This window comes from Balaenoptera ricei, chromosome 6 (assembly GCF_028023285.1).
Source record: "Balaenoptera ricei isolate mBalRic1 chromosome 6, mBalRic1.hap2, whole genome shotgun sequence".
In the NCBI taxonomy this organism is placed as follows: domain Eukaryota; kingdom Metazoa; phylum Chordata; class Mammalia; order Artiodactyla; family Balaenopteridae; genus Balaenoptera; species Balaenoptera ricei.
In genome coordinates, this window is record NC_082644.1 from 76,155,933 (window position 1) to 76,183,324 (window position 27,392).

The 27,392-nt window shown below is 37.6% G+C and overlaps 1 protein-coding gene and 2 long non-coding RNA genes across 4 annotated transcripts in view; 2 read left to right on the top strand and 1 right to left on the bottom strand.

Annotated features, from left to right (window-relative positions):
- Nucleotides 1–2,376, top strand: part of TMC1 (transmembrane channel like 1) — a 395,885-nt gene extending 393,509 nt beyond the window's left edge. Inside the window, exon 27 of the mRNA XM_059924912.1 lies at nucleotides 1,393–2,376. Within this exon, the coding sequence (XP_059780895.1) occupies nucleotides 1,393–1,419 (27 nt within the window). The 3' untranslated portion in view covers nucleotides 1,420–2,376. The remainder of the gene's footprint in view (nucleotides 1–1,392) is intronic.
- Nucleotides 1,086–6,187, bottom strand: LOC132367115 (uncharacterized). 2 transcript variants are annotated; one of them, XR_009503685.1, is made up of 3 exons: nucleotides 6,027–6,187; nucleotides 5,681–5,841; nucleotides 1,086–1,219 (listed from the first exon to the last, which is right to left on the bottom strand). It is a non-coding gene; the product is annotated as an uncharacterized LOC132367115 (long non-coding RNA). The 2 variants fall into 2 exon arrangements; XR_009503684.1 differs by having other exon boundaries at nucleotides 6,022–6,187.
- A 206-nt stretch (nucleotides 6,188–6,393) lies between these two features.
- Nucleotides 6,394–27,392, top strand: part of LOC132367119 (uncharacterized) — a 43,528-nt gene continuing 22,529 nt past the window's right edge. The window contains exons 1-2 of the long non-coding RNA XR_009503689.1: nucleotides 6,394–6,514; nucleotides 17,366–17,455. This is a non-coding gene — a long non-coding RNA (uncharacterized LOC132367119). The remainder of the gene's footprint in view (nucleotides 6,515–17,365; nucleotides 17,456–27,392) is intronic.

Genomic DNA, 27,392 nt, shown 5'->3' on the forward strand with positions numbered 1-27,392 from the left:
CACATCATAAAGATTACTTCAGGACATTTTTTAATGGCTACAAAATATTTTTTTATATTAATACAGCATAATTAGTTTATTCTACTGTTGTACATTTAGGTTGATTAAAGATTAAATATTAACTTTAAATTTGGGTCCTTTCAGAACACATATTTATGCAAAAGCATTAGTTTGTATGGACTTTTAACTCAACACATATACATTTGAAGACAGTTTTGGTCAATTTGCTGATACAATTATATTACTTTCTATTACTTTCCTGATTCAGAGCAATTAGCCTTAAATGTCACTAAATTTTCTCTTGATACTGTTTTGCTTATGGCTATATAAAAACTTTTTAGGAACCATCTCATTTTTTTTAATCTTGTTTTTGGAAGTCAAGTTTCACATGCTGAATCAAATTAAGGATCATCCACATATGATACCCAATACAAATTGCCACCTGGGAAATTAATGTTTTTTTCCTATTTTATTTGATTTACTAAAACTTTGGTCAAAGTTATTGTATTTATGTTTTTATTTGTTATTAAAAGCAACAGACTCAAAATTATTTATCAATTCAACGAATATCAGAGTCCTTGGTATTTTACTGGAAGTTTAATTTCTGTGTTGCTGCTGTTGATGAGGTTCATATTTCTCAGGTTACCATCAAAAGAAAAGCCTGGATGCATAACCTTGGCATCTTACTCATTGCTGGTGGGATACCAATCAGATTCTTTCTGGATCACTCATTGTCCATCATATGTAAACTAACAGAAACTCCCTAAATCAAATGATGTCATAGAATATTCCATAACATAGCAAATTAGTAATTGATCATGTCAAGTGTATCATGACATCCAAATGTATCCAGGTTAAATTCAGAAGGTGATATAGGTTCTGAAATCCCCAGCTGACCATCTGAAGACTTCAGCAAGAGTTTTAAGGGGCAAATACCATCTTAAAAGTGGATTAGAATACCCATGCTCCTTGTAAAACTCTAAAATTGTAACTCTCCATCAACCACCAGAGAATAACTGATTAGGTTCATTGATTACTTCCTCAACACCAAAGCCATTATTAAGAGCAGGCTCTTACCTGTGGATAAAAGTGAATTTAAAAGGTCTGGACAGTATAAGACCCCATCATTACAGTCCCTCTTCTGTGTTAGCCTTCATTTGTAAACAAAAATATTCCTCACCAGCCAACACATTATACTGAAGTGCGTGACGAGGATGAACTGTAAAGAGTAATTAAGAGATCATTTAGTGCTTCAGACAGGAAAACACATTCACCAATTTGCCAGATAATTATTAATAACTATTTTGTATGCCTTGATCTTCAAAGGGAAAGCAAATTTCTAACTTTATGATCCCCGTTGCCATAGTGTATAACTGTGCTCCTTTTATACAGAAAGAAAAGGAGGCAGGCGCAAATTAGGTGATCTGCCCATTGCAGTAGTGGAAACACTGTGGATCAGAATTTGGAGCGTCTGTGAGTTACGTTCAGCTCAGGTCCTGGGGAGGAGCTTGAGGCTGTGTTCAACAGAGCCCTGGATCAAAAGAAAGAACTCCCCAGCTTTACTCTCTGTGCTGTAGTGTTTTTTTTTACTGAAAACAGGAATACAATATTTGCAACTAAAACAGAAAATTGGCTAATACAACTGCTGAGATCTTTGGAAAATCTTTGAATCTTCTGCATCTAGATGCTGTGTAATCATAGCCGGCTTCTTCTCACTTAGCACTGGTTTCATTCCTATGTATCTGATTGGCCCAGCTGGGCTCAGGGCTCAGCGCTGGCCTGCGATAACAGCGAGAATGTGTCCAAATGGAGCCACACCAAGGTATCTTTTGCTTCTCCTCAATACTGTAGGTTAGGAGGCACCAAAATGTTATTCATTTTGTTAATCATTTGTTCTTTTATTCAGCAGTTATGCCTTGATTCTTTGTTTATCAGTCAAACATTCCCAAATATGGTAATGTTCATGCTCATTTAAAACAGGCAAAAATTAACATTTGCCATGTGACTTTATGGAAATGATTCAACCTCTCAAAACCTTGTGCTTCTCATCTCTAAAAAACGGGGATAGTAAGAGTCCTACTCCATAAACTTTCTACTTGGGATTAAAAGAGATAGATCTTGCAGAGATCATAGCACCAAACCTGGCACATAGTTAGTGCTCGATAACAGCCATGGTTGTCACCCTTGTTCCTATGGCGTTCCAAATATTTGTAGCTGTGGTTTAATTATTTTTTCTGCTTGACCATACATCTAAACTCTGGGAAGAAATTGAGAACACCATTGAAATGAGAATTTGTCAGGGCCTTATCATTTTTACAAATGGAACACTGAAAATATCATGGTGATCCCCAGTATCTAATTTTAAGTAAAAACAATATTACTCTTAAAACACTAAACTTTCATACATGCTGAAGTCATGCTTTCTGACTCCTGAAAGTCATTTAGAAGATGCTTCTTTCTGGAAAAAAAAAAAAAAATCCTGCTTTGTTTTTTCTCTAATACGTGCTTACTTGCTCTGTCAAGTAATCCAGGCATGGAATTAGCAATCTGTAATGCTGATGTGCTTATAAATTAGAGGGTAAGACCCTATAGGCATGGCTAGTATTTTGCAGGAATAATATAAATGGGCTAAATACATAAGGACAGGACCGTGAGCCAACAGGAGCAGAGAGTATGACTGAAGTGAATATTAAAATCCTAAAGTGCTTTTTTTCTTTTGGGATCAAATATTTTCCCATATGACTTGATAATGGAAGTAAATGGGAGAAATGGATTCATTTATAAATTTTTAGAAATGATTCTATGTGTTAAGGCAGGTCAAACTGAATGACATTAATTAAGAGACATTTTATGTGAATGTCATACTGTGATGCATGATGTGAGGATAACCCTGAAAAAGACGATAGATGAACATGTCTGAAGGGTAAGGTGCTTAGGTCATTGACCTCAGAATTAATAAATACATTCGTAGTGGAATACGATGGAATAACCCAACAGCAGGTGAAAAGTAGCCTACCGCAAAATAGGCCAAGAGCTGGAATTACAACTGATCTCAGTGGAACATGGAATGAGTTGATTCCATGGGAAATGTTTGTCCCTAGTGAAACAGTAGATAAGACCCAGTGGAAACACTCAGCCTTTGGATCTGCATCACAGAAAATGTCCCATGTATCTCAAGTCCACAGGCAGCTAAATAATCATGGGGGCTGAGTGGTGGTGTAAAAGAGCACAGGCTTGGGAGCCAGGGCCAAGGTTTAAGTTTTGTTCCTGACTGACTGAGAGGATTACTCACTGGCCATATGATTTTTTGGTTGTCATTAATTAGCTTTTTGACCCAGGCTAATTACTTATTCTCACTAGGCTTCAATTACCTCATCTTTAAAATAGATAATTGTCTCCATGCGAATTGCTGCACAGATTACATGAGATGATGCTGAAAATTGCTGAGCACCGTTTAGCACATAGCACATAGCTTAGCACCCAGTTAAGGGCTGGATATATGTTACCCCTCATTCTCCTTTTTTGCCAAAATTTTTATTTGAAAAATTTAGTCATGTTTCAGTTTAAAAATTAGAATGATTTTAATTGATCTAATTCAGGGAATTATCAAAAAACCAATTGCAAGGAAGATTTTACTCAATTGGAGAAAACCAAATCTCTTATAGACCAATAAAAACAGCTGTTCAGATTACTTCAGCACATTCTTGGTTATTTTTTAGATGGGTATGTTTTAGCAGCAGAGTGGCTTAAATTTAAGATAAGCAGCATTAAATGAATAAAAATGCATGTGATTGAATATCAGGACCTCAGTGTTCTAGCACTGTCTCTGCTACTGGTTAGCTGTATGACTTGTTGTTAATCGTGTCACCTTTTAAAGTCTCACTTGCAAGATAAGGAAATCACACAGCATGATTTCCAAAATCCTTTCCTGTGCTCTAAACGAGTGGCCCAATATGGTAGCCACTAGCCACATGTGACTATTGAGGACTTGCAGCGTGAAATTGAGTTGTGCTGTAAATATAAAATACATGCTGATTTTGAAGACTCTGTATGAATAAGCTAACGTAAAATATTTCATTAATAATTTTTCATTTTGATTATTGGAGAGATTATTTTGCATGTATTTGGTTAAATAAATTAAGTAACTAAAATTACTTGTTTCTTTTTCTTTTCTTTAATGTGGCTACTAAATTTTAAATGACAGGTAGCTTGCACTTGCGGTTGTGTTCTGTTCCTATTGGACAGTGCTGCTCTAAAAACTGAGTTTATGGAATAAATTTTAGTGAAGGTTTCAACTGTACACAGAGCTGGGTTTCAGAGCTACTAGGACATTTCTGATAAGCTGATAGAGCTGGTGCCTTCCACTTATTTGATTGTAGCAGTTGATTTGCACTGTGCAGGTGGTGGGGAGAGGGATGCCACCTTTGAAGAAGCTGGGGAAAGGAATGGGAATAAATTAGAGTCCAGCGGAGACAGAGTCTGCAGACAGAATCAGATGCGGCCAGTTGGTGGAGGGAGGATTCTGGGACAGTGGGGTACAGGAGACGCTCTGTTGGTGGTCGGGGAGCACACCTAACACAGAGAAGGGAAGAGAGACATTCTGCTCTCTGTGCATGGGGCGTGACACCGCTGTGGCACCACCATCAACTGGCAGCTTGGGAGCATGGGCAGATGGCCCACTTGAAAGGATTCTGGTGTCCTCAAGGCGGACATCCATGACAGGCACGTCTCAGGCATTGGCTTGAAGAACTGGGGGAGCAAAAGAAGAGTGCAGAGCAAGCTTCACAGTGAACGAGCCTCATGGATCAGTCCATGGACTACAGACCAACTGCCAAACAGGTGTCCCTTTCCAGAGTATTAATGTTTATCTCCCCAAACGTGGGTGCAACAACACTTGGGATCTTAATGTTAATAAATACCTCCTTTGGACCTAAGGCTGGTAAAGTCTAGGGAAGTTTTTCAGCTAAGCAGGAATAACAAACTTTTAAAAGTCAAAGTTTCTTAAAAGCAACGATATGCCAGGTCAAAGAGAAGGCAGCATGCTCATGGTATCTTGTCTAGGTTGTCTGGGCGTGTGGTGGGGCAGGGAGAAGGCTGGAAGGAAGAGTTGACAAACGTACACTGTCATTTTTGTGTTGTCTTTTCTAGTGCTTTATAACCAGTGGAGTATAAATGGGGATCACGGAGTTTCCTTTTTCTGGGCCAAAGGGATAATATTCTTGAGCCAATGACAAGTTGAATGCTAAGTCATACCATTTCCTGAGCCTATAAATAAAAAAAAAATGATCACTTTGTGACAAGCACCTGTGGTTAATTTTTCTTAAACACATTGGTCACATGGCTTTTGATTGGCTTCTTACTGTTGTTGCTATGCCTGCTGATCTGTGATAGATTGTAAAAGAGTAATAAAAGAGATTTGGCCCTAGGGATGAAGGCACTAGCTCTCTCTTCCCGATTTTCCAAGTTATTTAATTCTTAAATTCATTTTAAAGTTTAGAACTGGATCCAAAATATTATGAAAAAGAAATGTTACAACTCAGTGAATCACAAGCAATACCGAGTATTCCTTAGTGAATCCAATAAGCCCTTTCAGGAGGGATCTTGGAGTCAGGTTGAGGGTCAGACTGCTGAGATGTTATCCCCACCTGCTGGTGCACAGCCCAGCAAGGTGAATCCTTACCTCCTTGACTGTGAGTGACAGCAGCTCTTTGCCTTCCTTGAGAACATCAGCTGGACTTCCAACTTTCTCACTCGTTGTTCCTCTTCTTATCTCCCTGGAGACAACACGTGAGACTATGTAGAACCAACCAGTCTTCAGCATCGTTTGGGAAACACTAAGCCCTAAGACACAGATGCATTTGTGAGCAGTTAGTATCAGGCACTGTACTAGGTTGAGGAACACAGCACTGAACACAGCAGATCTCTTTCCTTATGGAGGAAACACACAAGAAACCATTACAAAAACAAACGAATGAACCAAGTAAGTGAACGAGTAAATTAAAACAACAATAACAAAGTTACCGAACCAGGTTCGTTTTGCCTGATGTGCAGCAAGCCAGAATGCTGAGACCCCAAGGTTTGCAGCAAAGAGAGGGTTTATTCGCCAGGCAGCCAAGTGAGGAGATGGGTGAACAAGTCTCAAATCCACCTCCCAGAAGGCAAGGAGCTCAGGTATATTTATAAAATGAAGAATAAAGAAGCAGGGCGGTCTGAGCCGGGAAGCACGGGGAAACGTGAATGGAAAAAGGCGCGGGGAATCCACGTTCTGCGCAGGTGTAACTAGGCTACAGGGCTCTGCCCCTCCCAGGCGGAAGTTTTCCCACCTTCTGAGGTCAAAAGGTGAAAGGCGCATGCGCAGTTGAAGTGTGGGTGGTCCTCTCCGGTCTTAACCAGCTCAGCTCTAACTAGACACAGCTGACTCCCAGTTTCTGGAAAATGCGAGCGAATGTCTTATCGTTAGGTTATGTGCCGCTTAGAGGACGTGCAAGTCTTCAAATGACCTTCGTTAGTGAAGGTAAGTGAAATGGATTTGACTCATTACCCATGGCTTCAACAACAACTTCCGTTGCTGATAATGGCTAAGAAAAATGTAAAATAAGGTAAATGTGATAGAGTGGCTGGGAGGGCTGCTTTAGCAAGGTGATCAGGGAAGCTTGTCTGAGGAGGTGACATTGGAATTGAGACATAACTGATGAAAAAGGGACAAACAGAGGTGCTTCTTTGAAATTTTTTGATTACTTAAGATCCCTTGCGGAGTGAGGAGGGCTATAAAAAGTGTTTAAATTACCATGAATTAGATAGGTGGGGGCTTGACAATAATTTGCCTGTTTTAGAGAAATAAACATCACTGAAAAAATAGTGTTGTAGAGTGTAACCCATACCTGCTCTACAAACCACTCTATTTAGTAAAAATAAAAGCCCAGAATGATTGAAAGAGTATAAGAAACGATGAAAACGTAGAGGCTAAAAGATACAGACTGCTTTTTCCCAAGGTGATTCATCCAGGATATGACAAAGCTGGGAAGCAGAAGAGTCTTTTATTCCGTGGTTTATACTCTTTCAATGACGTTGGAGCATTTTTGCTATACGCTTCCTGCTTTAACAGGGATTGCAAACCCAGAGGCCAACAGCGGCCCAGAGAGCAACACATTAAGTGAAGTTATCTAGTGGGACCATGGTGAAATGAAGAGACCTGTTCTATAGTTAGGGAACGTGAACTACTCAGTTGTAGCTAACTATTGCAGACCCCAGGCTCCCAGATCTTCTGATTTTTAAAGAGAAGCTGGAAACCTGGACTTTTATGCACATACTATTTTAAACATTAGTAATTAGTGTAAATTAATACACAGACAAACACACACACTCCATCTGTTGGCAGGATGCTGTCCAACGGCCAGCAGGGTGCACTCTGATATTTCTGATATTAGAAGTCCTTCAAATAAACAGTCCTCTTTTGTACATTCTCAAACCATTTATCAGGGTTTTCCTGGTCTTTTTCTTCTTTGAAAAAAATGCAGTTTCTCTCCTGGCTCATGAAGACATTATCTGTGCTTTTCCTGCACCAAGAACCTGGGATTTGAGTTCAGCTCTGACGTACTACCACAAGGGGGAGCTCAAACTTTTTTTAAAAGTTTTACACGAACAACATCAAACACTGGCTTGATTTTGTTAAGAACTCTTTCACTAACTGTAAAAACAGACAACAAACTCCCCTGAAACTCAGCATAAAGCGTATCAGTCTAATTTTAATTTTATTTTATATTTTATTGCTTTTATTTTATATATTCCATTTATTTTTTTTACCATGATATATGCTCAAGGCAGAGGTAAAGAAACAAAAAGAATACAGAGTTTGGAACCACTGGGGTCCTATAGCTTACAATTCAAATTTAAATTTAAAATAGAAAAAAAACCCCAAGATTCTCTGAGACAAGAAATATGTTTTCATTTTGGTAAAGGAAAACCAATGGTTAGTCCTAATGGGCTGAGGTATCCAAAGACGCCTCTCTGGCTTAGAACCTAGTCTTTTCATAGGTTTCCAGCTTTACTTCCTCTGTTTCCCTTGAAGTCTCCATGAACCTCTCTTCTAATACATCAGCCCACACACCAAACCCTGAATGGAGATGTGTTTTGTTTGTTTGTTGTTTCATTTCTTGGTTGCTTCTACCATATCCTCCCCAGTAAAGCCTGGAGAATAATAGTACTTCCCCCATGAGGCTTAGCGAGCGGTTCTTGAGTTAAAGTATGTGAAGTGCTCCATGCAGGGTCTGACACGTGGAACTCCATGTGTGCTAGGAATGATTATAGCAGACACTTGATATGAGTGCATCTTATTGAAGTGACATTCCTAGGATTCAAACTGTGACAGAGCTCACAGTTTTCAAGACAGCTTTTTAAGCTTTTGTTTTTTTAAAATATCTAGATAAATTGTTAATATTTTACTCTGCATTATCTTTACATAAAGAAAGTTTAAGAATTAGTTGGTAACTAGCAATGGCCTTGACTTTGATATACACTTCTAATCCTGGTAAATATTCTGATGAGTAGCACACAAAAATACACAGGTTTTGAATAACTGGATTCCATTTTTTTGTGCAGTATATGCAGTGTAGTCCATATCCAATTTTATGTGCAGATGAGCAGGTAAATTTACAATGAGAAAACAAGACTATTTACTTTGATCTGTTTTTCTTGTATTTAAAGAATACCCCTGTGTCTCCTATTAACTTCTTTTTTTTTTTTTTTTTTTTTGAGGTTGCATCTTTTACTTCATATGTTAAAAAACAGGACAATAGACCCAAAATGGAGTCACTGATGCTAAGACCCACTTCCCCAACCGAGACTTAATTATAGTTTTGGGTCTTCCAGAAATGGAATCTTAAACTAGTCAACTAGGGATCTCCTGATCAGCACTAGTTAAGTCATCTGCCTGATAGACCCCTGCCATCCCCTAAAGGAAATTAGCCTGGCAATAACAGACGAATTTTTTTTTTGAATTTTATTTTATTTATTTATTTACACAGCAGGTTATTATTAGTTATCCATTTTATACATATTAGTGTATACATGTCAATCCCAATCTCCCAATTCATCACACCACCACCCTCTCCACCACTTTTTCCCCTTGGTGTCCATACATTTGTTCTCTGCATCTGTGTCTCAATTTCTGCCCTGCAAACCGGTTCATATGTACCATTTTTCTAGGTTCCACGTATATGCGTTAATATACGATATTTGTTTTTCTCTTTCTGACTTACTTCACTCTGTATGACAGTCTCTAGATCCATCCACGTCTCTACAAATGACCCAATTTCGTTCCTTTTTATGGCTGAGTAATATTCCATTGTATATATGTACCACAACTTCTTTACCCATTCGTCTGTTGATGGGCATTTAGGTTGCTTCCATGACCTGGCTATTGTAAATAGTGCTGCAATGAACATTGGGATGCATGCATCTTTTTGAATTATGGTTTTCTCTGGGTATATGCCCAGTAGTGGGATTGCTGGGTCATATGGTAATTCTATTTTCAGTTTTTTAAGGAACCTCCATACTGTTCTCCATAGTGGCTGTATCAATTTACATTCCCACCAACAGTGCAAGAGGGTTCCCTTTTCTCCACACCCTCTCCAGCATTTGTTGCTTGTAGATTTTCTGATGACGCCCATTCTAACTGGTGTGAGGTGATACCTCATTGTAGTTTTGATTTGCATTTCTCTAATAATTAGTGATGTTGAGCAGCGTTACATGTGCTTCTTGGCCATCTGTATGTCTTCTTTGGAGAAATGTCTATTTAGGTCTTCTGCCCATTTTTGGATTGGGTTGTTTGTTTCTTTAATATTGAACTTCATGAGCTGTTTGTATATTTTGGAGATTAATCCTCTGTCCGTTGATTCGTTTGCAAATATTTTCTTCCATTTTGAGGGTTGTCTTTTCGTCTTGTTTATGGTTTCCTTTGCTGTGTAAAAGCTTTTAAGTTTCATTAGGTCCCGTTTGTTATTTTTCTTTTTATTTCCATTACTCTAGGAGGTGGATCAAAAAATATCTTGCTGTGATTTATGTCAAAGAGTGTCCTTCCTATGTTTTCCTCTAAGAGTTTTATAGTGTCTGGTCTTACATTTAAGTCTTTAATCCATTTTGAGTTTATTTTTATGTATAGGGTTAGGGAGTGTTCTAATTTCATTCTTTTACACGTAGCTATCCAGTTCTCCCAGCACCACTTATTGAAGAGACTGTCTTTTCTCCACTGTATATCCTTGCCTCCTTTGTCATAGATAGTTGACCATAGGTGCATGGGTTTATCTCTGGGCTTTCTATCCTGTTCCATTGATCTATATTTCTGTTTTTGTGCCAGTACCATATTGTCTAGATTACTATAGCTTTGTAGTATAGTCTGAAGTCAGGGAGCCTGATTCCTCCAGCTCCATTTTTTTCCCTCAAGACTGCTTTGGCTATTCGGGGTCTTTTGTTTCTCCATACAAATTTTAAGATTTTTTGTTCTAGTTCTGTAAAAAATGCCATTGGTAATTTGATAGGGATTGCACTGAATCTGTAGGTTGCTTTGGGTATTATAGTCATTTTCACAATATTGATGCTTCCAATCCAAGAACATGGTATATCTCTCCATCTGTTTGTCTCATCTGTAATTTCTTTCATCGGTGTCTTATAGTTTTCTGCATACAGGTCTTTTGTCTCCCTAGGTAGGTTTATTCCTAGGTATTTTATTCTTTTTGTTGCAATGGTAAATGGAAGTGTTTCCGTAATTTCCCTTTCAGATTTTTCATCATTAGTATATAGGAATGCAAGAGATTCTGTGCATTAATTTTGTATCCTGCAACTTTACCAAATTCATTGATTAGCTCTAGTAGTTTTCTGGTGACATCTTTAGGATTCTCTATGTATAGTATCATGTCATCTGCAAACAGTGACAGTTTTACTTCTTCTTTTCCAATTTGTATTCCTTTTATTTCTTTTTCTTCTCTGATTGCCGTGGCTAGGACTTCCAAAACTATGTTGAATAATAGTGGCGAGAGTGGACATCCTTGTCTTTTTCCTGATCTGAGAGGAAATGCTTTCAGTTTTTTACCATTGAGAATGATGTTTGCTGTGGGTTTGTCATATATGGTGTTTATTACGTTGAGGTAGGTGCCCTCTATGCCCACTTTCTGGAGAGTTTTTATCATAAATGGGTGTTGAATTTTGTCAAAAGCCTTTTCTGCATCTATTGAGATGATCATATGGTTTTTATTCTGCAGTTTGTTAATATGGTGTATCACATTGATGGATTTGCATATATTGAAGAATCCTTGCATCCCTGGGATAAATGCCACTTGATCATGGTGTATGATCCTTTTAATGTGTTGTTGGATTCTGTTTGCTAGTATTATGTTGGGGATTTTTGCATCTATATTCATGAGTGATATTGGTCTGTAATTTTCTTTTTTGTAGTATCTTTGGTTTTGGTATCAGGGTGATGGTGGCCTCATAGAATGAGTTTGGGAGTGTTTCTTCCTCTGCAATTTTTTGGAAGAGTTTGAGAAGGATGGGTGTTAGCTCTTCTCTAAATGTTTGATAGAATTTACCTGTGAAGCCATCTGGTCCTGGACTTTTTTTTTTTAAATGCAAGTTATAGTATGTCTATTATACCTCAGTAAAGCTGTTTCTGCTTTTTTTTAAATTTTTATTTATTTATTTATGGCTGTGTTAGGTCTTCATTTCTGTGCAAGGGCTTTCTCTAGTTGTGGCAAGTGGGGGCCACTCTTCATCGCGGTGCGCGGGCCTCTCACTATCGCGGCCTCTCTTGTTGCGGAGCACAGGCTCCAGACGCGCAGGCTCAGTAATTGTGGCTCACGTGCCCAGCTGCTCCGCGGCATGTGGGATCTTCCCAGACCAGGGCTCGAACCCACGTCCCCTGCATTGGCAGGCAGATTCTCAACCACTGTGCCACCAGGGAAGCCCTGGTCCTGGACTTTTGTTTGTTGGAAGATTTTAATCACAGTTTCAATTTCATTACTTGTTACCGGTCTGTTCATATTTTCTGTTTCTTCCTGGTTCAGTCTTGGAAGGTTATACCTTTCTAAGAATTTGTCCATTTCTTCCAGATTGTCCATTTTATTGGCATAGAGTTGCTTGTAGTAGTCTCTTAGGATGCTCTGTATTTCTGTGGTGTCTGTTGTAACTTCTCCTTTTTCATTTCTAATTTTGTTGATTTGAGTCCTCTCGCTCTTTTCCTTGATGAGTCTAGCTAATGGTTTATCAATTTTGTTTATCTTCTCAAAGAACCAGCTTTTAGTTTTATTGATCCTTGCTATTGTTTTCTTTGTTTCTATTTCATTTATTTCTGCTCTGATATTTATGAGTTCTTTCCTTCTGCTAACTTTGGGTTTTGTTTTGTTCTTCTTTCTCTAGGTCCTTTAGGTTTAAGGTTAGATTGTTTATTTGCGATTTTTCTTGTTTCTTGCGGTAGGCTTGTATAGCTATAAACTTCCCTCTTAGAACTGCTTTTGCTGCATCGCATAGGTTTTGGATCGTTGTGTTTTCATTGTAATTTGTCTCTAGGTATTTTTTGATTTCCTCTTTGCTTTCTTCAGCGATCCCTTGGTTATTTAGTAACACCTCGTTTAGCCTCCATGTGTTTGTGTTGTTTATGTTTCTTTCCCTGTAATTGATTTCTAATCTCATAGCATTGTGGTCAGAAAATATGCTTGATATGATTTCAATTTTCTTAAATTTACTGAGGCTTGATTTGTGACCCAAGATGTGATCTATCCTGGAGTATGTTCTGTGCGCCCTTGAGAAGAAAGTGTAATCTGCTGTTTTTGGATGGAATGTCCTATAAATATCAATTAAATCTATCTGGTCTATTGTATCATTTAAAGCTTGTGTTTCCTTATTAATTTTCTGTTTGGATGATCTGTCCATTGGTGTAAGTGAGGTGTTAAAGTCCCCCACTATTATTGTGTTACTGTCGATATCCTGTTTTATAGCTGTTAGCTGTTGCCTTATGTATTGCGGTGCTCCTATGTTGGGTACATATATATTTATAATTGTTATATCTTCTTCTTGGATTGATCCCTTGATCATTATGTAGTGTCCTTCCTTGTCTCTTGTAGCATTCTTTATTTTAAAGTCTATTTTATCTGATATGAATATTGTTACTCCAACTTTCTTTTAATTTCCATTTGCATGGAATATCTTTTTCCATCCCCTCACTTTCAGTCTGTATGTGTCCCTAAGTCTGAAGTGGGTCTCTTGTAGACAGCATGTATATGGGTCTTGTTTTTGTATCCATTCAGCGAGCCTGTGTCTTTTGGTTGGAGCATTTAATTCATTCACATTTAAGGTAATTATTGATATGTATGTTTCTGTTACCATTTTCTTAATTGTTTTGGGTTGTTTTTGTAGGTCCTTTTCTTCTCTTGTGTTTCCTACTTAGAGAAGTTCCTGTAGCATTTGTTGTAGAGCTGGTTTGGTGGTGCTGAATTCTCTTAGCTTTTGCTTGTCTGTAAAGCTTTTGATTTCTCTTTCAAATTTGAATGAGATCCTTCCTGGTTAGAGTATCCTTGGTTGTAGGTTCTTCCCTTTCATCACTTTAAATATATCATGCCACTCCCTTCTGTCTTGCAGAGTTTCTGCTGAGAAATCAGCCGTTAACCTTATGGGAGTTCCCTTGTATGTTATTTGTTGTTTTTCCCTTGCTGCTTTCAGTAATTTTTCTTAGTCTTTAATATTTTCCAATTCGATTACTGTGTGTCTAGGCATGTTTCTCCTTCTTCTGTATGGGACTCTCTGGGCTTCCTGGACTTGGGTGGCTATTTCCTTTCCAGTGTTAGGGAAGTTTTCGACTATAATCTCTTCAAATATTTTCTCAGGTCCTTTCTCTCTCTCTTCTCCTTCTGGGACCCTATAATGTGAATGTTGCTGCGTTTAATGTTGTCCCAGAAGTCTCTTAGGCTGTCTTCATTTCTTTTAATTCTTTTTTCTTTATTCTCTTCTGCAGCAGTGAATTCCACCATTCTATCTTCCAGGTCACTTATCCATTCTTCTGCCTCAGTTATTCTGCTATTTATTCCTTCTAGTGTATTTTTCATTTCAGTTATTGTATTGCTCATCTCTGTTTGTTTGTTTTTTAATTCTCCTAGGTCTTTGTTAAACATTTCTTGCATCTTCTCAATCTTTGCCTCCATTCTTTTTGAGGTCCTGGATCATTTTCACTATCAGTATTCTGAATTCTTTTTCTGGAGGTTGCCTATCTCCACTTTATTTAGTTGTTTTTCTGGCCTTTTATCTTGTTCCTTCATCTGGTACATAGTCCTCTGCCTTTTCATTTTGTCTTTCTTTCTGTGAATGTGGTTTTCGTTCCACAGACTGCAAAATTGTAGTTTTTCTTGCTTCTGCTGTCTGCCTTCTGGTGGATAAGGCTGTCTAAGAGTGTTTTTCAAGCTTCCTGATGGGAGGGATTGGTGGCGGGTAGAGCTGAGTGTTGCTTTGTTAGGTAGAGCTCAGTAAAACTTTAATCCACTTGTCTGCTGATGGGTGGGGCTGAGTTCCCTCCCTGTTGGTTGTTTGGCCTGAGGGGACCCAGTACTGGAGGCTACAGGCTCTTTGGTGGGGCTAATGAGGGACTCTGGGAGAGCTCATAGCAAGGAGTACTTCCCAGAACTTCCACTGCCAGTGTCCTTGTCCCCATGGTGAGACACAGCCACCCCCGCGTCTGCAGGAGACCCTCCAACACTAGCAGGTAGGTCTGATTCAGTCTCCTGTGGGGTCACTGCTCCTTCCCCCTGGGTCCTGATGCACACACTACGTTGTGTGTGCCCTCCAAGAGTAGAGTCTGTTTCCCCCAGTCCTGTTGAAGTCCTGCAATCAAATCCTGCTAGCTTTCAAAGTCTGATTCTCTGGGAATTCCTTCTCCCGTTGCCAGACCCCCAGGCTGGGAAGCCTGACATGGGGCTCAGAACCTTCACTCCAGTGGGTGGACTTCTGTGGAATAATTGTTCTCCAGTTTGTGAGTCACCCACCCAGCAGTTATGGGATTTGATTTTATTGTGATTGCGCCCCTCCTACCATCTCATTGTGGCTTCTCCTTTGTCTTTGGATGTGGGGTATCTTTTTTTGTGAGTTCAAGTGTCTTCCTGTCGATGATTGTTCAGCAGTTAGTTGTGATTCTGGTGCTCTTGCAAGAGGGAGTGAGTGCACGTCCTTCTACTCCGCCATCTTGAACCAATCTCCTATTAACTTCTGTTAAGATAATCCTTATAATATCCCTGAAGAAACTTAAAGTTTCCTATTAAAGCCGATTCTTTACTCTCCAATTGGTTGAAGTTCAAAAAGATAAAAATTGTGTGTAGTTATTTTATATTAGGGTTATGGCAGAGAATCTAATCTTCAATTACAACATTTTCTTTACAGGAAATTTGATTGGTTTTGCATAATTTTGACTTATGGAAAAATAGCCAATCCTAAATAAAAGCATTCTCTGTTCCTCTCATTAATTAATGTCAGTCATTAATTTTTTTAACATCTGTTTATTGAGTGCCAGTTATGTGCCACACACTGTTCTAGTTAAGGCATGCTTCCTACTTTGAAAACAAAGGAGACCACCATAGTTATATTTTCTTACTAAACAATCAAAATCAAGTGAAAAGATAATCAGAATAAGTAAATTAAGGTAGTTGACAGTTTCGATATCTTAATAGTTTACAAGGCAACTAAGTCTAAAAGGCTTCTGAGTGTGGGTCCTCTCAAGTTCTCTTTGGCCAGGTCCCATCTCAGAGCAAAGTGCTTGTACTCACTGCTGCCACCTGGTGGCGGCCTGTCTTCTCCTCAGGCACTGCTGCATGGGGAGGGTGGGGCCATGACTGACCTGTCCACCTCTTCTCCTGTGTCCTATCTTCCTCCTGGCTTTCACCATATCTGGGTTTAGATTATTATAGTGTTTACAAATTAATATCCTTGTGATTTGGGAATGAAGAATCAGAATTCTCAGGAATTCTTGAAATGACGTGATTATGTACTTCTAAAAAATTCTTTATTTGCATATTTTTAATTAGTAGTGAGTGACCATAATAATGAACAAAAGTTGTTTTTTTCTCACAGGGTTTTACTAAAAGTTCAGAGGTTTTCTTTATTATTATGAAACAATATATTGGAACAAAATTATATATTTTAATAGTATATTAGAATGATCTCTACCTGATTTGACATTTTATAATAGAATACACTGAAGTAAGAGAACATAAAAACAAAACAAATGTCAAATAAAAATTATGTTCAAATGTAAGGATTATACCATATACATTTAATGTTTAAAAGTTAAGATTCTTGAATTTTAAGACTCAAAGCATTATCCAATAGTCTTGATCTTTGTTTCATGACAAAAATTGCTTTCATTCTGCATTGACATTTGTTCACTTGTCCAAAACCATCTTCAAGCTGGGTGTTAGAATACATATTGCTTTCTGTAAGCTTATTTCCTTTTTAAACAATTTTGAGTTTTTTGTTGCTTTTGCTCATTCAGATTTTAGATCAGTTTCTGATTTCCTAAGGGTATATTCTCAATAATATTCACATCTTCTACTCCTTGTATTTTCTCTTTTAAGGTATTTACAAGGAACTGTGGCCTACAGCAAATATTCAGACTCTGGAAAATGCTAGAAAATATTGAGTAACATAACATTAGAATCTGCTAGCAAGGGTCACAGTATTGCATAGAATCAGCAGTTGAAGTTGCTAATTTAAGGACTTACTTTGCTTTCCAAATGTGTTAGTTCTCAGCATACCATTTAGAGAATTAGTTTAAAGCATGTGTACTATGAGGATAAAATCATTGACGTTTATATTATTTGCAAGAATAAGTCGCTGTTAGCAGCAGATGGGGCCATGCACACCCATTTTACATGACAACTGATCAGATCATTCCTGCCTCTCTCCTCCAGGTTCCCAGAAACGCTTGTCTTAACCTTCAGGTCACAAATGTCTTGCTTTCAAGGAGATATCAGTGAACTCCTTGGAACCAGTAATGCCTCCAGGTTGATTGTTAGCCTCACAGAAGAATTAGTTTTTCTCTTTTCCTTGATTGCTCAACTGATTTTTTTTTTTTTTTGAGATTCTGAAAAACAAAATTTCTGAGACATATGGGAAATTTCCGCACTGAAACACCAGTGCAGAATACGCTGGGTTCTATTCCCACCATTTCTGCTAGAACTTTCCCACACATCTCTTATGTTATCAGTTTCCTCATAAATCCAACCTGTTGGTCTTTTGTATTTCCAGGATTTGTCACAATTTCCTATCTATTATATTTCTTCTTTTTGTTTTTCAGCATGGCTGAATATCCTTTAAAATATGTTTTTTTACTTCTAAGGGTTTGGCGTGAGAGGGAAAGAGTATGTCTTTTATACCATCCTGAAGTGAAAGTTTAGCATTTGCATTTCCGAACTTCATCACGGCAGTGGTAAGTAGATCCCCTTTGTAAATGCAGTGTTGGAAATGAAGAAGAGTCCGGATTCCCACTTGCTTGAGAGAGCAATTGTGCTGTACTGAGCTATATTAAGTTCCTGTAGCCTGTGCTGGGAAGTAAGTAATTTGATCAGCAGTGATTTGATTCTTATTTTTTAATCTTTATTGAAATGAACCATTCTCATTGCAATAATTGCTTTAATATATTAGTCAGTGCTTTCTGATAAATGCTATATTCCATTATATTGTGCTATTGAAATGACAGGCTCTATGATTAGAGAGGTTTCCTCTAATGAGCAAATCTTGCTTCAGGTATGTTAACTGCTCAGACCTGCCTTCCTCATGGCCTGGACTTCTCCAATTAACATGTGATTGTGAGAATATTCAACTTTGGCTTTGATCCTAATGATCTTTATGATTCCCATTTCTTTGTTATAATGTTTTTATTTGTGCAATGAAGGCCTTACAGGTAAAAGAGCAGAGTTAGGGAGAGAGAGAAAAGAGTTTCCCTCCATGCCCCTGCCCCCTCCCCTCCATAACAGTTTCTATCAGCCTCAGCTTGCAGCCGGAGAAGGAGGAATTAACTAACTCCCTCATGAAAGAGGACATGGGGCATCAGGAGTCCTTGACTTTAGTATGTTCATAGTGGAATTTCATAAGTTTGAAAAATGAGCATTGCAAGCCATCCGTTTGTTGTGCTGCCTGCAACCCAGCATTTTAACTTGACCCAGACGATACAGGTACCATGAGGATGAAACAATTAAAAACTATGGTATTTTAATCTTATTTTATTAAAAATTACAATTAGAAAATTGAAAGGGAACAAGTAACATTACAATTGAGATAAGAATGGAGTTCTTTAAAGATACTTAAATGGTAAATCCTAATCTATTCATAGCTCTTCAATGAGGTGTGTAATTGAGATGGGTAAGAATATGTTCAAAATGGTGAAAAGTTTTATTGTAGTGGACATTTGTCACTTTTGGGTGTCTGGTATCCAAGAGTCCTGATGTATTAATCTGTGTTCTCCGGAGAAACAGAACAGAACTAATAAGGTGTGTGTGTGTGTGTGTGTATCTGTATCTATATACACATATGTATTTATTCACTTATTGTAAGGAATTGGCTTACGTGATTATGGAGGCTGACCAGTCCCCAAAATCTCTAGCCGGCAAGCTGGAGATCTAGGAGGGCCAATGGTGTAGTTCCTGTCTAATAGCTGGCAGGCTTGAGACCCGGGAAGAGCCAATGTTTCAGTTCTAGTCTGAAGGCAGGAAAAACTGATGTCCAAGCTCAAGGCAGTCAGGTAGGTGTAGTTTCCATTACTTGCAGGAGGGTCAGCCCTTTTCTTGTACTCAGACCTTCCACTGATTGGATGAGGCCCACTCACGATAAACGGGCCTCATCATCTTCATCGGATCCACTGGCAGGGATGGGAATGGTCATTAAAATGCTCATTAAATATACAAATTTCTGACCTCTACCTTTTAATTTTTTCAATCTTAATCTCTGCTGAGTGGAGCCCTAAAATCTATACTTTTAACAACCTCTCTAGGTGTATTTGTGCCCAGAAACATTCAATTACTCCTGTCTATTTAGACTAACAGGATGATGGATAAAATTAGGTCCCTGGAAAAGATGTGATCTCCATTGCCCCCCATCCCAAGGAGAGGTGGCCTTGGAGCATGAAATTGCTTGGACTGTTGAGTTTGTGTTAAGAATCTCAGTTGCCAGTACTGTTAAGGCTGTGTCAAATGATCTCTACCGTCAAGGTCATAAAAGAACGTTTAACATTGTGAAGTACTGCAAGGACTCTCCTCCAGAGGGAAACTGCTGCGTGACTGCAAATGTAGTCAGGATTTGAAAGTGGTAGCTGGGCTAGGCTGGAAGGTCCAAGATGGCCTCACTCTCGTGTTGGTTGGTGGTTGTCACTGGCTGGGATGCTTCATAATGTTTTCAAGTCTCTCTCAGCCTTATTTCATTGTGATTTCTACTCAGTATTTCTTTTCCCTTTCTTTTTTGTTTTCCCAAAGGCTGTTGTAACATCGACTTACATTTAACCATATGTACAAAACTTGTAAAAATATGATATATCAAAAGTAATAGGATTCTTGAAATTCATGCTTGCTGTGGGCTAAAAACTGAAAGTAGAGTTTGTTTCCAGATTAAACATCACATTTTTCAAAATGTATATTCTGTTTGATTCCTGTAATTGAATATATAGTTAGAGGAAATAACATTGAAAAAAAATGCAATAAATTCTGATGTAAATTTAAGGGCAATTTACAGAAACATATTTTACATAATTTGAGAAATGGAAAGGGGATGGAATTAACACTGCTACAATTTTGGTGTTATTTTCCTCCAGTTTTTAATCCATGTGTTTTATCATGTTGTCATAATCGTTCCAAATGCTGCCTTTAAAATAAGCTGATGCCATAAATCTTCTTTTCAAATTACTATATCATATTTTAAAATATTTTTCATAGAGGGTTAATTTTGTACCTAATGAATAAACTATAATTTATTTAACCAATTCCACATAAGTGGACATGCAGGTTGTTTCCAATTTTGTTGTTGTTATTTTGCTTCTTTTTCATTATTACTTGAGGCCAGATTCCTATAAGGGCAGTCAAAGCTTATGAACATGTTCATAAGACATTGCTAACTTCAGTTCCAAAGAGTTGCATCAATTTACTTTCCCATCAATAATACATGAGCAATAGTTTCTGTCTTCCCTTTCCAGCATTTCTAGTATTCACAAAATGTTACCCTCTCAATAATTTATTCAAAAATATTTATTGAACACTTTACTATGTGCCAGAGTCTGTATATAAAAAGAAGAACGATGCCTAAAGGAGTTTGTGATTAAGTAGGAGAGATGGATATTTTAAAAGTATATATTTCCAGTTCAATTTAAAAAGTCCAATAAGAGAGATTTTCAGTCAAGATGGCACTAGATAATCATGATGGCAATGCCCCATCTGCTTCACATATATAACAACGATAGGTAAAATGTAAAAATATAAAATTTAAAAGGCATGGCTAGATTAAAAGCCAAATACAGCTGAAGTCACGAGCCTACTAGGCTCCTGGTCTTTGATAATTAAGTATCTATGGTGTTGGTGCTGGGGGAAACTAATGTGTTGACAAATCCTTCCCCCAACCCCAATGAATAATACATCCTCCTATCAGTGCGTGACGTTTTACAGAGAGAGTCAAAGGTGTTAATAGGTCCTTTAGCTCCTCAGCGGAAAATGCAACGTTTTCCTTTTATTTTGTTTAATGCTTAATTCATTAAATTTAAAACCATTTTGTTATAAACATTCACTTAAACACTGAACACTCACAATCTCCCTAAATATTTTATACTACTTACAAGGCTAATCCATCAATACTTACAGAGTTCAGTTAAAAATATCTCAAATATTTAAATGATTATGAATATATTTAATTTTACTCTTCTAAATATTTAGTTGAAATCAAAACATGAAATATGAAATTCTCTTAAAGGCTTTAAACAATTTGAAGAGTGGAAAACCCACACATAAAATATCATACCAATTACAAATATTACAGTAAAATTAAAATAGTTGTAAAGATAATGATGAAAACATATAACTACATTATTAATGATTTCATTTTATATTTATATTCTTGTTTTTAATCTTCTGTTTTACTGTCCCAAGATCACAGTAATTTTACCAGATGCTGATTTTTATACCTCCTTAAAGTGGGAAATATTCTGTCCAAACACCAAAGTAAAAGAATACTCAGACTTGTCAAGGTCTAGGGTTTACATTCTTGATAAGTTGATTCTCAGTAGAGTTGCAGAACCCAAGCAGTCCAAAGTGATGCAAAACTGAGCCACTTACTTGGGATGAGCCCTTTCTAATAATGAATCTCCCTTGTTTGGTTATGAGAACTTCAGTCCATGAATTTTATGAAATTTTGTGTTTTTGAAATTCTAGGAATAATGTACATTTTAAAATGAACAATAATACTAATTCACTGTCCTGTCATTATGAGATTTTTTTTTTGGCAAAAGCAGATTTACATAGACTTTTGTCTTCCCTCTCTATGGCTTGGAAAGACCTACTCTCCAAGGGACCTTGTTCCTCTTCAATCCATAATAGTATTAAAGACCAGAAATTGGATTCTGGATACATCTGGGTGGTGGACATAGGAAAACATTAATTTAGCCTCTTTGAACTGGTTATACTCAGGTAACTCTATGCTAAGTAGCTGCTGGGAGCCGCAGCAACCCCTCTGAAGAAGTAAATGAAGGCAATGGTTTCACCAGACCCAAGATCATGGAGAAGGGGCCTGCCTGAGCCACTGTTGAAACCACAAATGAAGCACCACCTAAGACAGGTGCTGGGACTGCTGAGAGGCTGCTATGCAGCATGTGAGGAGACTCTTTGCTGCAGGTGCCGGAAGTGCTGAAAGATGAGGATGGAGTGCCGGCTCTCTTGCTGCTGGAAAATGCCAACAGAATCTAGAACAGGAAGCAAATCCCCTTTCCCCATTCCTGCCTTTCAAACTTCTGTCAGTACTTCCCATTGGTAGAAACTAACCAGAAGCTTGCTGGCAAGTAACTGGGAAAATGGGATACGCAGGTCCCTGGACTCTTAAAATACATAGCAGAATGTAGAAGGGCAGAAATGGGAGCCAAGGGCAATAAGCAAATGATTGTTACAACCTATTTGTTCTCAGTGACTTTGAGTGGCTAAAACACATCCCAGGAGGTCATCTATTTGGCTTTTTGAGTATATGTCTTTTCTTTTTGAGAACTCAGATAGATGTGGGACCTTTTTATCCTCCTTTGGATTGGTTTTTTCCCACAGGTTTCTATATCTCCACCAGGTGGAGTTAGAGGCTAGTTTATTAAAGGGTTAAATTTAGGAAGTAAATTTGGTTGAGGGTTTCAGTTTCAGATAGGATAAAACAAAGATAAACAATACCAAGGGCACTACTTCTTCCCTCTGATGTTCCCTTTTAGAATGTTACCTTGTTATTATCATATTCGCTTTGACTGTTGTGTCAATGTGCCCCATTCTCTGGCTGTGACTTAGGATACTCCTGCAAGGAATAGAGGCTCATTCCAGCTGGCTCAAGAAAAAAGAATCCTATTATAAATACACAAGAAGGAATATCACAGACATTTTTGGAAGAGAAACAAAACACAGCCAAGGCCTACCAGGAGCAGGGGCTGCTCTTTGCTTCTCTTAGGGAACACACTGTCACTCTTTTGTCTGCTTCTCATTTATTCATTATTCATTCTTTGAATATGCACCGAGTCTCCACTCTGGTGCTGGGGACTTGAGATACAGAGGTGCATGAGGCATTAAATGGGAAGAGAGTCATTAAACAAATAAATGCACACGCATACAATTACAAATTGCTATAAATATTATGAATAAAATAGGCAGCTTTAAAATAGAGTGTAACATGGGAACGTAATTACAATTAGGAGGTTAGGGCGAAAAAAATTTAAGTGGCATTTAAGTATAGACCTAAAAAGACAACTAAAGGTCAGCACAATTAGAGTGGAACAGGAAGTTTGCTCAGCTATAAAGTGTTTCAGGAAAAATTTAACCATTTCCTATTTATACAGGGGCACTGGGCTTATTCTTTAAATAGCTTATTATTTTAATATGGGTAAACATATTTGTGGTGAATGAAGTCCTCTCAGAATTCGGGAAAACAGTTGTAGAAATCTGTGAAATATACATAGTTCTCTTCCATTCAGATGGGTTCTTCATTTTATATTTGCTTTATGTAGAAATTGAAGGTAGAGATCATAAATTTGTTATCAGTACAATGTTTCCCAACATGTGCTGCTAATGTAATTTAAAAGTGCATGAAAATAACTTGCCTTGCATTTTAAGTTGGCCAAACTCCCTGCTTCTTGGGGGAGTTTTATTACATTAGCTAGCAGATCTGGTTCTTTATCTCTCCACTGAAATGGCACAAAGGCAAAATTGAGCCAGGCACATAAACAATGTCCTACCTACTGATGATTTTTCTTTTAAATCAAGTCGTTGAGAGCCCCAAGACACTACCTGACATGCATCTGTTATCGCTGTGTCCACTGGTGTGGACTCGGCTGTCAGAGGTCTGACATACAGTCCTTGGCCTCTCTGACCCCTCACATGTAGCAGGCTAATTATGAATTAGTGGGTTGGCCACCCCGAGTCAGAATATTACTGGTGGCTTTTTCCCCCCAGGTCCTGATTTCACAGACAACAGTCTCATTTAAATCCACTGATTTAATACAGCTTCAGTGACAATTCTGATTCCTATGTTAATGTTCCTAGGAACATCTGCTTACTAAGATTTGGGATAGTGACTGTAGATAAAAAGAAAAAAATTGAGTAACAAGGAGCAGATCCTAAACGTCTACTGGAGTAAAAGAATGAATATAAAATGATCACTATTGTCTCCTAGCTATCTAAGCCTAGCAAATGGACTATTTAAAAACCCTTCCTATAAAGGAACTATTCCACTTAGAATTTTCTGAGAAATACCTAGAAAATATAACTAATGTGAATTTACTTGCATTGTTTGAATGATAGAATTGACAATGTAAATGAAAACTTTCTAGTAACCCTGAATGAAGATCTCTCGCAGGTATTTATTTAAAGAAGAGGAGACTTCCAGGTTTGCTTTTTTGCCTGTTGTTAAGTCATTCCAATAAAAATAACTGGATGTATTTCGTCTCAGTCAATAGTATTTTATTATCTTTAGGGACTTTTTTTGGTCTCCACACAGTTAAAGGTTGGACTGCCAAAAAGATAAACCAAGATATGAAACATTCTATTCTTCAGAATTAAAAATTATTTTCCCTAGATATATGGGCATGACTCCCAACTGAATCATCCAAAATAAACTAGATTAATTAGTTCCAGGATGGATAAGATAGATTATCCGCAAAAAGATTACACTTCATGTAAGCTTATAAATATTCATTCTCTTATGTCAGTAGTTTTAAATTTAGTCTATGGGTGTGTAAAGAAAATGAGTGAGCCTAGTAAGACTTAAAAAATTCTGTTCATCTCGGTGCATTGATTAAGATGATAGGCCAGGATTCAAATTCCAGCACTACCACTCACTATTGTGCAGATTTGGGTCAATTACTATTTCTTTAAATTTAATTTTATTTTTTTTATACAGCAGGTTCTTACTAGTTTTCTGTTTTATACACATCAGTGTATACATGTCAATCCCAATCGCCCAATTCATCACACCACCACAACCCCCACCACTTCTTTCCCCCTTTGGTGTCCATACATTTGTTCTCTACATCTGTGTCTCTATTTCTGCCTTGCAAACCAGTTCATCTGTACCATTTTTCTAGATTCCCCATACATGCATTATCATACTGTATTTGTTTTTCTCTTTCTGACTTACTTCACTCTGTATGACAGTCTCTAGGTCCATCCACGTCTCTACAAATAACCCAATTTCATTCCTTTTTATGGCTGAGTAATATTCCATTGTATATATGTACCACATCTTTACCATTCATCTGTTGATGGGCATTTAGGTTGCTTCCATGACCTGGTTATTGTAAATAGTGCTGCAGTGAACATTGGGGTGCATGTGTCTTTTTGAGTTATGGTTTTTTCTGGGTATATGCCCAGTAGTGGGATTGCTGGATCGTATGGTAATTCTATTTTTAGTTTTTTAAGGAACCTCCATACTGTTCTCCATAGTGGCTCTATCAATCTACATTCCCACCAACAGTGCAAGAGGGTTCCCTTTTCTCCACACCCTCCCCAGCATTTATTGTTTGTAGATTTTCTGATGATGCCCATTCTAACCAGTGTGACGTGATACCTCATTGTAGTTTTGATTTGCATTTCTCTAATAATTAGTGATGCTGAGCAGCTTTTCATGTGCCTCTTGGCCATCTCTATGTCTTCTTTGGAGAAATGTCTATTTAGGTCTTCTGCCCATTTTAGGATTAGGTTGTTTGTTTTTTTGATATTGAGCTGCATGGGCTGCTCATATATTTTGGAGATTAATCCTTTGTCCATTGATTCATTTGCAAATATTTTCTCCCATTCTGAGGGTTGTCTTTTCGTAATGTTTATAGTTTCCTTTGCTGTGCAAAAGCTTTTAAGTTTCATTAGGTCCCATTTGTTTATTTTTGTTTCTATTTTCATTACTGTAGCAGGTGGGTCAAAAAAGATCCTGCTGTGATTTTTGTCAGAATGTTCTTCCTATGTTTTCCTCTAGGAGTTTTATAGTGTCCAGTCTTACATTTAGGTCTTTAATCCATTTTGAGTTTATTTTTGTGTATGGTGTTAGGGAGTGTTCTAATTTCATTCTTTTACATGTAGCTATCCAGTTTTCCCAGCACCACTTATTGAAGAGACTGTCTTTTCTCCATTGTATATCCTTGCCTCCTTTGTCATAGATTAGTTGACCATAGGTGCGTGGGTTTATCTCTGGTCTTTCTATCCTGTTCCATTGATCAATATTTCTGTTTTTGTGCCAGTACCATATTGTCTTTATTACTGTAGCTTTGTAATATAGTCTGAAGTCAGGGAGCCTGATTCCTCCAGCTCCGTTTTTTTCCCTCAAGATTGCTTTGGCTATTTGCGGTATTTTGTGTCTCAATAAAAATTTTAAGATTTTTTGTTCTAGTTCCGTAAAAAATGCCATTGGTAAATTTGATAGGGATTGCATTGAATCTGTAGATTGCTTTGGGTGATATAGTCATTTTCACAATATTGATTCTTCCAATCCAAGAACATGGTATATCTCTCCATCTGTTTGTGTCATCTTTGATTTCTTTCATCAGTGTCTTATAGTTTTCTGAGTACAGGTCTTTTACCCCCTTTGGTAGGTTTATTCCTAGGTATTTTATTCTTTTTGTTGCAGTGATGAATGGGATTGTTTCCTTAATTTCTCTTTCTGATCTTTCGTTGTTAGTGTATAGGAATGCAAGAGATTTCCATGCATTAATTTTGTATCCTGCAAATTTACAAAATTCACTGATTAGCTCTAGTAGTTTTCTAGCGGCATCTTTAGGATTGTCTATGTATAGTATCATGTCCTCTGCAGACAGTGACAGCTTTACTTCTTCTTTTCCATTGTGTATTCTTTTTGTTTCTTTTTCTTCTCTGATTGCTGTGGCTAGGACTTCCAAAACTATGTTGAATAATAGTGGTGAGAGTGGACATCCTTGTCTTTTTCCTGATCTGAGAGGAAATGCTTTCAGTTTTTCACCATTGAGAATGATGTTTGCTGTGGGTTTATCGTATATAGCCTTTATTACGTTGAGGTAGGTTCCCTCTATGCCCACTTTCTGGAGAGTTTTTATCATAAATGGGTGTTGAATTTTGTCAAAAGCTTTTTCTGCATCTATTGAAATGATCATATGGTTTTTCTTCTTCAGTTTGTTAATATGGTGTATCACATTGATGGATTTGCATATATTGAAGAATCCTTGCGTCCCTGGGATAAATGCCACTTGATCATGATGTATGATCCTTTTAATGTGTTGTTGGATTCTGTCTGCTAGTATTTTGTTGAGGATTTTTGCATCTATATTCATCAGTGATATTGGTCTGTCATTTTATTTTTTGTAGTATCTTTGTCTGGTTTTGGTATCAGGGTGATGGTGGTCTCGTAGAATGAGTTTGGCAGTGTTCCTTCCTCTGCAGTGTTTTGGAAGAGTTTGAATAGGATGGGTGTTTGTTCTTCTCTAAATGTTTGATAGAATTCAACTGTGAAGCCATCTGGTCACGTTTTGTTTGTTGGAAGATTTTTAATCACAGTTCCAATTTTATTACTTGTGATTGGTCTGTTCATATTTTCTATTTCTTCCTGGTTCAGCCTTGGAAGGTTGTATCTTTCTAAGAATTTGTCCATTTCTTCCAGGTTGTCCATTTTATTGGCATAGAGTTGCTCGTAGTAGT